The sequence below is a fragment of the Heterodontus francisci genome, chromosome 15, assembly GCF_036365525.1.
Source record: "Heterodontus francisci isolate sHetFra1 chromosome 15, sHetFra1.hap1, whole genome shotgun sequence".
In the NCBI taxonomy this organism is placed as follows: Eukaryota; Metazoa; Chordata; class Chondrichthyes; order Heterodontiformes; family Heterodontidae; genus Heterodontus; species Heterodontus francisci.
In genome coordinates, this window is record NC_090385.1 from 6780876 (window position 1) to 6793431 (window position 12556).

The 12556-nt window shown below is 41.2% G+C and overlaps 1 protein-coding gene across 1 annotated transcript in view; it reads right to left on the minus strand.

Moving 5' to 3' along the window:
• LOC137377390 (neurofilament heavy polypeptide-like) overlaps window positions 1–12556 on the minus strand; it is a 187512-nt gene that overhangs the window by 99385 nt on the left and 75571 nt on the right. Inside the window, exons 13-16 of the mRNA XM_068046968.1 lie at window positions 5354–5407; window positions 4230–4295; window positions 2686–2739; window positions 1038–1091 (exon numbers count right to left, since the gene is read on the minus strand). Coding sequence (XP_067903069.1) covers window positions 1038–1091; window positions 2686–2739; window positions 4230–4295; window positions 5354–5407 — 228 coding nt within the window. The remainder of the gene's footprint in view (window positions 1–1037; window positions 1092–2685; window positions 2740–4229; window positions 4296–5353; window positions 5408–12556) is intronic.

Below are 12556 nucleotides of genomic sequence, written 5' to 3' on the forward strand. Positions count from 1 at the left end.
CCACCCAGCATTGACGTAGCCACCAGAAACAGCAAAGCTTCCAAGGCACACACCAAACTGAGTTGGAAATGCATTTCTGTTCCTCCATTGTCCTAGGATCAAAATCCTGAAACAGCCTCCCTAACAACACTGTGGGTGTAACAACACCACATGGATTAGAGAGATTCAAAGAGGAAGCTCACCACCACCTTTCAAGGACAATTAGAGATGAGCAATAAATGCCAGCCTTGCCAACGATGCCCATAACCCATAAACAGATGAAAAAAGACCAATTTTCAAAATACCATTCCCGATACTCCGAAGGCAGCATTTCACGGCAGAGAATTTCCATCTTGCTCCAGCCCAGTAAATTCTATCTCTCAAAGAAATGCCAGAGTTCCCACCACTCTCCACTCTAAGTCAAAGTCTGGATTGAGAAGACTCGTTAATTTCCCCCCCCCTAACTTAATAGATAATTGGCCCAAGGAATAAAGGAATTGCCACTGAGCAGACGTTCAGGACTCATATTCCTCATCATCACCTAATTAATCTGGAATTCCGGCCCTGGGAATACAAGAAATTATGCCTCACTATAAAGAAAACCCAGCCTTCACAATATCCATTATCTGTGTTGAGTTATCTATTTATACACCATTGTTCCAGGGTGTTTCTCTGTGAGGTAATTCAACGCAACCACACCAGCTCCCCTCCACTATAGAGAGATTCTCATGTGCTTCCCTCTATCCTTTCCCCCTTCACCAACCTTCTGCCTCTTCCATCTGCACTCCACCTTCCATTCTCCTACTTACACCTACCTCCCCTATCTCCGAGTCCTGTCTCCATATTAATTTTCCTTTTCCCTCTCCCCCTTGGCCTCACCTCTCTCTGACCCCCTTCACCACGTCTGTATGATTTCCTCTCTTCACTGTGGTCCAATTATCCTCCTTGCATTCTCACCCTGCTTCACCTCAATTGTGCTTAGTCACAGCAGATCTGTGACTTACATTTAATTAAATGACAATACAATTAAACCCAATGATATTGAGCTGGAGGTTTACCTGGTATTAGCTCCTCCTCAATCACTTCTACTTTAGGGGTTACACAGGGTTTTTCTGCATGGACATTACAAAAATACTGCAGTTAACAATATGATCTGCTGTAGTAATAATCTATCACAAATTACAAATGCTTTGTGTGTAGCATTTTTCCATCTTAATGCACTGAAACCCTCTAAATCAGGCTTTGAATGAGAAAACTCAGATTAAAAGTATTGATATTTACCTGCAGTAAGTGTGGTACCTGTAGGTGGCACTGTGTTTGCTATTAACAAGGTTGAGTGCCTGATACATAACATTTGATGTAAAGTCCATCGATGGTGCAGTGTTGTGGCAATAGATTTGGCTCCAATATAAAGGCATTAAATTTTAGACAATGATGTGATTTGCATTCCATTCTTTCAGCAAATTCCAATATTGGAAAAGTCATTTTAATTTCCCAAAACAGTGTATGGTAGCATAATTGTTGTGTTACTGGACGAGTAATCCAGATATAATATGAGTTCAAATCTCACCACACCAGCTGGAGAATTTAAATTCAGTTAATTTAATAAAAAGCTAATATCACTATTGGTGACCATGAAACTACTGGATTGTCATAATGAACCATGTTGCTCAACAATGTGCTTTAGGAAGGAAATCTGCCACTCTTACCCAGTCTGGCCTACATGTGACTCCAGTCCCACAGCAAAATTGTTGACACTTAACTGCCCTCGAAATGGCCCAACAACTCCATTGTCGTTGGATCAAAATTCTGAAACACCCTCCCTAACAGCACTGTGGGCTAACAACACCACATAGATTAGAGAAATTCAAGGAGACAGCTGACCACCACCTTCTCAAGAACAACTAGAGATGAGCAATAAATGTCAGCCTTGCCAACGATGCCCATAACCCATAAACAAATGAAAAAAGAATCCATTTTCAAAATGCCACTTCTGATACCCCGAGGGCAGCATATCACGGCAGAGAAATTTCATCGTCCTCCAACCCAGTAAAAAGAAATGCCACAGTTCCCGCCACTCTCCACCCTATGTCAAAGTCTGGACTGAGAAAACCCCATAATTTCCCCCTCCCTAACTTAATAGATAATTGACCCAAGGAATAAAACAATTGCCACCGAGATGTTCAGGGCATATGTTCATCAACATCACCTCATTAATCTGGAATTCTGGCCCTGGGAATGCAAGAAATTATGCCTCACTATAAAGAAAACCCAGCCTTCATAATATCCATTATCTGTGCTGAGTTGTCTATTTGTGCATCATTATTCCAGGGTGTACTCTGTGAGGTAACTCAACACAACCACCGTCCACTAAAGAGAGATTCACACGTGCTTCCCTCTATCCTTTCCCCCTTCACCACCCTTCCATCTCTACTCCACCTTCTATTCTCCTAGTTACACCTACCTCTCCTATCCCCAAGTCCGTCTGCATATTAATTTTCCTTTTCCCTTGCCCCACTGGTCCCTCCTTTCTCTGACCCCCTTCTCCACCTCTGTATGATTTCCCCTCTTCACTGTGGTCCAGTTATCCTCCTTGCCTTCTCACTCTGCTTCACCTGAATCGTGCTTAGTCACAGCAGATCTGTGATTTACATTTAATTAAATGACAATACAATTAAACCCAATAATATTGAGCTGGAGGTTTACCTGGTATTAGCTCCTCCTCAATCACTTCTATTTCAGGGGTTGTAAAGGATTTTTCTGCATGGAAATTACAAATATACTGCAGTTAACAATATGATCTGCTGTAGTAATAATCTATCACAAATTACAAATGCTTTGTGTGTAGCATTTTTCCATCTTAAATGCATTGAAACCCTCTAAATCAGGCTTTGAATGAGAAAACTCAGATTAAAAGTATTGATATTTACCTGTAGTAAGTGTGGTACCTGTAGGTGACACTGTGTTTGCTATTAACAAAGTTGAGTGCCTGATACATAACATTTGATGTAAAGTCCATCGATGGTGCAGTGTTGTGGCAATAGATTTGGCTCCAATATAAAGGCATTAAATTTTAGACAATGATGTGATTTGCATTCCATTCTTTCAGCTAACTCCAATATTGGAAAAGTCATTTTAATTTCCCAAAAACAGTGTATGGTAGCATAATTGTTGTGTTACTGGACGAGTAATCCAGATATAATATGAGTTCAAATCTCACCACACCAGCTGGAGAATTTAAATTCAGTTAATTTAATAAAAAGATACTATCACTATTGGTGACCATGAAACAACTGGATTGTCATAACGAACCATGTTGCTCAACAATGTCCTTTAGGAAGGAAATCTGCCATTCTTACCCAGTCTGGCCTACATGTGACTCCAGTCCCACAGCAAAATTGTTGACACTTAACTGCCCTTGAAATGGCCCAACAAGCCACTCAGTTGCATCAAACTGCTATGAATGACTCTAATAAAACTGGACAAACCACCCAGCATTGACCTAGCCACCAGAAACAGCAAAGACATTCAGCTTCCAAGGCACACACCAAACTGAGTTGGAAATATATTGCTGTTCCTCCATTGTCCTAGGATCAAAATTCTGAAACACCCTCACTAATAACACTGTGGGTGTAACAACACCACATGGATTAGAGAGATTCAAGGAGGCAGCTCACCACCACCTTCTCAAAGGAAGTTACATATAAGCAATAAATGCTGACCATGCCAACAATGCCCATATGCCAATGAAAAAAAGAGATCAATTTTCAAAATACTATTCTTGATACCCTGAAGGAAGCATTTCGCAGCAGAGAAACACCATCTTCCTCCAGCCCTCTAAATCCTATCCCTAAAAAAAAATTCCAGTTACAACCACTCTCCATCACAATCCACTCTCACAACACAATCCATGCACCCACCCCCACAAGAGATTTTCTACACACTTAGACATTCCATTCACCTTTCACCAAACTTTGCTGTTTCCCCTTTTCCACCTACTGTCCACCCTGCCCGCTCCCTGTCATACCTTCCACACTCGTTCCTCAAATCCGGACTCCCTGTCCATCTTCTTTTTCCCCTCTTCTCTCCTGCTCTTCCATATGCTCTCCCCTTACCCTTCCCTCTCTTTACTTGGGTCCATTCTTCCCATTTGCTTTCTCACTCTGCTTCACCATAACTGTGCCCAGTCGTAGCAGATCCGTACCTTATCCTTAATTAGCAAACACAACGATATTGAGCTGGATGTTTACCTGTAGTTGATGCACGTGTTGGCTTCTTCTTAAATGGACTGTTTTTAAAGCTTACAAAATGTATTGCTGCATGGACAAAACAAAAATACCTCAGTTAACAATTCATCTGTTGTTGTAATAACCTATTATAAATTACAAATGTTGTGCGAGTGGCAACTTCACATCTCAAATTGTATCGTTACTCCCCAAGTCAGGCTCTGCCAATGGAAAAATTCATATGAAAAGGGTCAACCTGCAGTATCTGTTGATCACACTGTTCTGGGCATTTACAGGGTTAAATGTCTGATACATAATATTTAGTGTAAAGCCCATCAGTGGTATTGTGTTGTGCCAGTGAGACAGCTACAGTGTAACATTTAGATGACAATGTGCTTTTTCAATCCATTCTTTCAGGTTACTCCAATATTGGATGAGAGCAATGTCATTTTAATCTCCCAAAACTGGAACTCAGACATCAATTTCATTCCTGATATTTCGAAAGCTGCTATTCCCGGCACAGGCAGAAATTCCATTTTATTCCAGCGCATCAAATCTCATCCATAAAATAAACCCATCATATCTCCCAACAGTCTCCACCCTAAGCAAAAAATCAGGACTGAAAACACCACAACCCCCCATCCCCATTCCCTCCACTCGCTAATAAGATATTTGACCCCAAGCAGTAAAACACTGTGCAGAAATTCAGGGCCATGGAGTAGGGTACAGTTTCCAGTCAGCATGCCCTCCCACTTAACAGAAAGTCCAACCCTGGAAATACAAGAAACAATTCCTCACTGAAATGAAAACCCCGGTTTGATCGGTGGAAAGCAAACTCAAGACAACCCCCCATGAAGAGAGTTAGCTGTGTGCTTCCCTGTCCCACCCCATGCCCTTACATTCCTCCTTCAACTTCATTCCCTGTTCCACCAGTCACAACTTCCATAACTCTTCCTCAAATTCCCTCTGCCTGTTGATCTTTCTTTTCCCTCTCCACCTTCCTCCTACTCCCATTCCCTGCCACTTTACTTTTTCAGCCCCCAACCTCACTTCACTTGGTTCCAATTATTCCAATTACTTTCTCACCCTGGTTCACCTGATTTGTGCTCCGTCACAGCAAACCCAACAATGTTGAGCTGGTTGTTTACCTTTTGTTGTATATGTTGTCTTCTTCATCAATTTTTTTGTTGTTGTTGTTGTTTCTGCATGGACATTACAAAATACCTCAGTTAACAAAATCATCTGCTGTTGTTAAAATTTATTATAAATTACAAATTTGAGGGTTATAACTTTTCATCTCAAATTGCATTAAAACTCCTCGAAGTGCTCGAAGTCCACCCTTCTTTCTGAAGTGTGTTCAGGACAATTTTCTAGATCAGTCTGCTTCCAGTCCAATATGTTCTGGGGAATAAGGTGGGTTAAGTGTCTGTAGGGGAACATTTCAGGGGCGCTAATCATAGCATCATAAGGTTTAGGTTAGCTATGGAAAAGGACAAGGAGCAATCCAGAGTTAAAAATAATTCATTAGGGGAGGCCCAATTTCAGTGGGGTGAGAACAGATCTGGCCCAAATAACTTAGAATCAAAAGATTGTCAGGCAAACTGTAACAAAATAATGGGCTGCTTTTGAAAAAGAGATGGTTCGGGTATGGTTGAGGGGGAAAGGTAGGACAAACTACGCCAGAGCTCCCCAGGTGATGAAAGAGATAGAAAATAAGATGAAACAGAAAAAGGGCGGCACAGTGGCGCAGTGGTTAGCACCGCAGCCTCACAGCTCCAGCGACCTGGGTTCAATTCTGGGTACTGCCTGTGTGGAGTTTGCAAGTTCTCCCTGTGTCTGCGTGGGTTTCCTCCGGGTGCTCCGGTTTCCTCCCACAGCCAAAAGACTTGCAAGTTGATAGGTGAATTGGCCATTATAAATTGCCACTAGTATAGGTAGGTGATAGGGGAATATAGGGACAGGTGAGGATGTGGTAGGAATATGGGATTAGTGTAGGATTAGCATAATATGGGTGGTTAATGGTCGGCACAGAGCCGGTGGGCCGAAGGGCCTGTTTCAGTGCTGTATCTCTAAATCTAAAAAAAAAAAATCTAATGATACATGTCAGGTTGATGATACAAGTGAGAACCAGGCTGAATATAGAAAATTCAAAGAGGAAGTAAAAAAGAAATGAGAGCAACGAAGAGAGAGTATGAAAAGAGACTGGCAGCTAACATAAAAGGGAATCCAAAAGTCTTCTATAGACACATGAATAGTAAACAGGTAATGAAAGAAGAATTGGGGCTGTTTAGGAACCAAAAAGGGAGTCTAAGCATGGAGGCAGAGGGCATGACTGAGGTACTAAATGAGTACTTTGCATCTGTCCTAACCAAGGAAGAAGATGCTGCCAAAGTCATAGTGAAAGAGGAGGTAGTTGAGATGCTGGATGGGCCAAAATTTGATAAAGAGGACGTATTAGAAAGGCTGGCCATACTTAAAATTGATAAGTTACCAGGACTGGATCAGAGACATCTGAGGATACTGAGGGAAGTAAGTGTGGACATTGTGGAGGCACTGGCCAAAATCTAGATACAGGGATGGTGCCAGAGGACTGGAGAATTGCAAATGTCCAAAAAAAAAGTGTAAGGATCAGCCTAGTAAATACAGGCCAGTCAGTTTAACCTCAGTGGTGGGAAACATTTTTGAAACAATAATCCAGGACAAAATTAACAGTCACTTGGACAAATGCGGATTAATTAAGGAAAACCAGCATGAATTTGTTAAGGGCAAATCATGTTTAACTAACTAGCTTGAGTTTTTTGATGAGGTAACAGAAAGGTTTAAGGAGGGTAATGCAGTTGATGTGGTGTACATGGAATTCCAAAAGGCATTTGTTAAAGTGCCACATAACAGGCTTGTCAGCAAAGTTAAAGCCCATGGAATGAAAGAGACAGTGACGGCACCGATACAAAGATTGCTGAATGATAGGAAACACAGTAATGGTGAACAGTTGTTTTTCAGACTGGAGGAGAGTATATAGTGGGGTTCCCCAGGAGTCCGCCGTAAGACCACTACTTTTCTTCATCTATATTAATGACCTTGGCTTGGGTATGCAGGGCACAATTTCAAATTTGTGAATGACACAAAACTTGTAAATATTGTGAACTGTGAGGAGGATAGTGAAAGACCTCAGGAGGACACAGGTCGGCTGGAGGAATGGAAGGACATGTGGCAGATGAAATTTGATGCAGATAAGTCTGAAATGATGTAGTTTGGTAGGAAGAAAGGGGAAATGCAAAAAGAGATACAATTCTATCGGGGGTGCGGGAGCAGAGGCAACTGAGGATATTTGTGCACCAATCGTTGAAGGTGGCAGAACAGGTTCAAAACGCATAGGGAATCCTGGGCTTTATAAATAGAGGCATAGAGTACAAAAGCAAGGAAGTTATACCGAACCTTTATAAAACACTGGTTTGGCCTGAACTAGAGAACTGAGTCCAATTTTGGGCAACAAATTTTACAAAAATGTGATGGCATTTGAGGGGGTGCAGAAAAGAATTAGGACTTTGGTGCGAGGGATTAGGGACTTCAGTTATGCAGATAGATTGGAGAAGCTGGGGCTGTTGTAATCTATGCCTCTATTTACAAAGCTGGGGGAGCGGGAGGATGCAAAGAGGCTCCAATGTGATTTGGACGTTGGGTGAGTGGGAAAATACATGGCAGATGCAGTATAACGTGGATAAATGTGAGGTTGTCCACTTTGGTTGTAAAAACAAAAAGGTAGATTATCTGAATGGTGATAGATTGGGAAAAGGGGAGGTGCAACGAGACCTGGGTGTCCTTGTACACCAGTTGCTGAATGCAAGCATTCAGGTGCAGCAAGCAGTTAGGAAGGCGAATGATATGTTGGCCTTCATTGCAAAAGGATTTGAGTACAGGAGCCAGGATGCCTTACTGCAGTTATACAGGGCCTTGGAGAGACCACATCTGGAGTATTGCGTGCAGTTTTGGCCTCCTTATCTGAGGAAGGATGTTCTTGCCATGGAAGGACTGCAAAGAAGATTTACTAGGCTAATTCCTGGGATGGCAGGATTGACTAGGCCTATATTCACTAGAGTTTAGAAGAATGAGAGGGGATCTCACGGAAACCTATAAAATTCTAACTGGACTAGACAGGCCAGATGCAGGGAGGATGTTCCCAATGGTTGGGGAGTCCAGAACCAGGGGTCACAGTCTCAGGATATGGGGTATGCCATTTAGAACTAAGATGAGGAGAAATTTCTTCACTCAGAGGGTGGTGAACCTGTGGAATTCTCTACTGCAGAACGCAGTGGAGGCCAAGTCAGTAAATATATTCAAGAAGGAGATAGATATGTTTCTTAATGCCAAAGGGATCAAGGGATATGGGAGAAAGCGAGAACAGGGTACTGAATTAGACGATCAGCCATGATCTTTTTTGAATGGCGAAGCAGGCCTGAAGGGCTGAATAGCCTACTCCTGCTCCTATTTTCTATGTTTTTCTTGGAGAATAGAAGGCTGAAAGGAGATTTGATAGAAGTGTTCAAAATCATGAGGGGTCTGAACAGCATAGATAGGGAGAAGCTCTTCCAATTGGCAGAAGGGCCACGAAGCAGAGTACACTGAGTTATGGTAAATGGCAAATGAATCAAAGGCAACGTGAGGAAAAACTTATTTTATGCAGTGAGTGGTTAGGATCTGGAATGCACTGCTCGAGAGTATGGTGGAGGCAGATTTAATTGTACCTTTCAAAAGGGAATTGGTTAATTATTTGAACAGAACAAAGTTGCAGGGCTATAGGGAAAAGACGGGGTATTGGGGCTAGCTGAGTTGCCCCTGCAGAGAGCTGGCACAGACACAATGGGCTGAATAGCCTCCTTCTGTGTTCGAACCACGCTATGATGATATGAAATCAGACGACCGAGGACCCAGAAAAGCCGCCTGGAAGTACTAGGCGGCTGCCGATTGCCCTGGGGGGTGGGCCCTGATAATTGAGCACACCCTTGCCTCGCTGGGGCCTGATCGATTACCCTCGGTGAGGCAAACCAAAACTTACCTGGACTCCTGCCTCCTTGTCTTCAGCTGGACTGCAGTCCCAGCAGTGCCACCGTTAGCAGAGCTAACCCTTTGTAGTCTGGCTTTAACGTTGAAAGCATAAGCTTTAATTGTTCCGAGTAGGAACTTCCACCTGCTTGAAGGAGGAAGTCCCGCCTCATTGAGCTGCTGGCCAATCAGCGGGTCGGCAGCTCTTAGTCCCAGCAGTGCCACCGTGAGCTGGTACCCGTCCGCCCAACTTGACATCCCGGCCTGTGTCATTGTTCGAGTCTGTGTGAATGTTGGAAGCTTCCATGAATGAAATGAATGTCCTTGGGATGTGCAGCTTGTGTTCTGCAGAGCTAACTGTCATTAACCCTTTGTAGTCTGGCTTTAACGTTGAAAGCATAAGTCTGTTACTTGTTCTTTTTTTTATACGTGGATATTTCTATGGGAACCTTGAGTCATGTTTTGGGTGTGAACTAGTTGAACCTGTGTGTGTTCCTTGGGATTGGGACAGGAAGTTTCAGACAGATTTTGTTCTGGTACTTTGAATTCATAACCCACTACAGGAATCAATGTTTCTAAGTTGTTTGGAATTGAGTAAGTGTGAAAGTGATGAGTATGTTCATTTCAATTTAAGATTGTGCACCCAGAAATGGGATATAAAATTGAATTATATTTTCAATTAAAGTTTTTATTTTAAAAGTTGGTTTTGCAACTGTGAAAAGGCAATGAATAATTCTGTAAGAGATAAACTTCAGCCTTGAACGTCTGAAGATGTCTGGCAGAATCCAATTTGAAGTATAATACACTGCTTTAATTGGAGTTCCAGTTTAAAATCTGTTCTTGTTTTTTTTTGCAGTTTAAATTGAAGTCTTACTGTTTTTAAGTAGCAAATGTCAGGAATTGGATATTGGTTTAAGGGAGAGAAGGATGAACAAAGGAGATATGGGAAAGATTCGAATGTTTCAAATTTGTTCAAGAAGCTGGTGTTAAAACTTTTGTTTTAGGAATGTTAAAATTTTTTTTTTCAGTTTTTAGTTTTATTACAGTCATTTGAAAAGGTGCCTGAAGAAAGAACAAGAAAAAAATAACATAATGTACCTTTTCTTTAAAAAAAAGCACATGCTATTCTGTTCTGTGTGTAGTTCATACGAATTATTAGTTGATAAGTCTAAATTAAGTTTGTACTATTAAGGTTAACTAACCTGTGAAGTTGAGAAAAACTGGAATTTCGTTGGTAGCCACAATGAACTTTCAAGTTCATTATGTCAAGCTTTGAAGGAGTCTTTAATTCCGGACATAAGTCTCGCTGATATAATATTGGCAGTTTTGAATTTTAAATGTTTATTGCCATGAATTGGAATTTGGAATCATCTTTGTTGTATCAAAAAAAAATCCTTGAGTTAGAAACCTCTTACAAAAGATGCTAAAAGTTTGGAAACAATTGGAGTTTAATCTAAAATGCTGTCTTTGCTAATGGAGATGCTTTCCTTCGAAGTTGATAATGTTACTAATGATTTTGTTGTTTTAAACCCCTAAGGATACCAAAAGAATTGGGGAAAAAAATTTAAAATGGAGTTTCGTTCTTTTTCAATTGGGAAAATTTTTTCTAAAAAGTTACGTAAAGTGACGCATCTGAGAACGTTTGGCTCCGCCCCCTTGGAGACAAGCAAAGAAATTAACCCTGCTGCAGCTGTTGTTTTTTCCATTTAATTCACCACACAATTTTTGATTTGCTGAGAGTAAAAAAGAATATATATTGGACATTATCAAATTTTAAACTTCTAAATTGACAGATATAATGGGACAAATTAACCCATTGCACTCAGAGGCAGAGCCACAATGGATTCTTTGTGTTTTTTTTTAAGCAGGTGACAATAGTTTCCAAGGCCACACTCGGAGTGAGATAAGGCATCCTCGGAAAAGTACAAGCATTGAGATAAGATGAGACTCTTTCGATGTATTAACTGCGTACATGCAGAAGGTTAGCAACCATCACAAAACGATCCTGGTTGGTTAAGAAAGACATCCTTTAGTACAACACTGATCACTGGTTGGTATGAGGGGAGGGTTAACTGTGAAGGATAAATTGAATCCTGACTTTGCCACTATGTGGCAGAGAATTTGAACAACAAGAAGAAGCTACGAGAGAGAGAGCCAAAAGCTTGAAGACCACAAGCTGCAAGAAAGAGTTGTGCGGTCCGTTGTCCAGTCTTTAATATGGATGAGACTGTTAATTACAGAGTTTGTGACTATGGTTTATCTGTGAATTTAACAAACTTGTCCTTACCTGTATCTCAATAAAGTCAATGCACAACAAGCTGTTTGCTGCCAAGTCTGTTCCCACTTTAGAAGGGAGTTTAAAACACCCTTATCTTATCAAAAATCTTTGAGATTATATAAAGCAAGATGCAAAGCCCAACAAAGGTACTGTGTTGTGGCAACAGATTTGATATTAATTTCCAATGCAAAGACAGATTTTTAGATAATGTACTTTTTCAATCCACTCTTGAGGTAACTCCAATATTGTAAAGGTCATTTAAACTTCCCAAAATAAGGTACAGCAGCATAATGATTATGTTACTTGTTACAACCAGGTGAGCAATGTCTAGGAGCCTTTGGCTGTCTTTACCTGGCCTTACTGTAACAGGGTTTTATTTTTAAATACACTGCCTTTTGAGCTCCCCTTTTTGTGAATCCTTGTTCACAGTTTCCAATTATCAGGCAAATAACTGAGCACAAACAGGCTTTCTTTGGTTTAAAGCAGAAAGAGGAAATTTATTAAAACAAAACTTAAACTCTAATACGGTTCACGCCTACGGATATACGACACACACATGCTAGTATGCACCAGCGATATAAACATGCAAAATAGGGATAGAAAAGATCAGAAGAAAAGATAAGTAGAACAGTTTGAGGCAATATCTTGTTCCTCTTTCTCGAGCTCGCTGTAGTCCTTGATTGGAGTTATATTCTTGCATTTCATTGGGGCCCAGTAATCTTCTTAAATTTTTGTTCACATGGCAAACCTTTCTCTCTTTGAGTTTCACGTGTCTTCAATGGTTTCAGTTCCCTGAGAGATGAGCAGGCAGACAGGCAGGAGAGGAGATGTTCTTGCTTCAGTTCCAGGAGCACACAGCATTCTCTCAGACAATTCCTTTGTTTGGGAGTTCAAATTCAAAAAACCTCCCAGGTTGCCCTGCAGGTTAGTCATGTGACTAGTTCCTTGTATGGAACAGTCTCCTCAACTTCCTTGATTAGAAGTTAAAATTCAAAAACTCCAGTCAGCCAGTCATGTGTCCAAAACCGGTCTG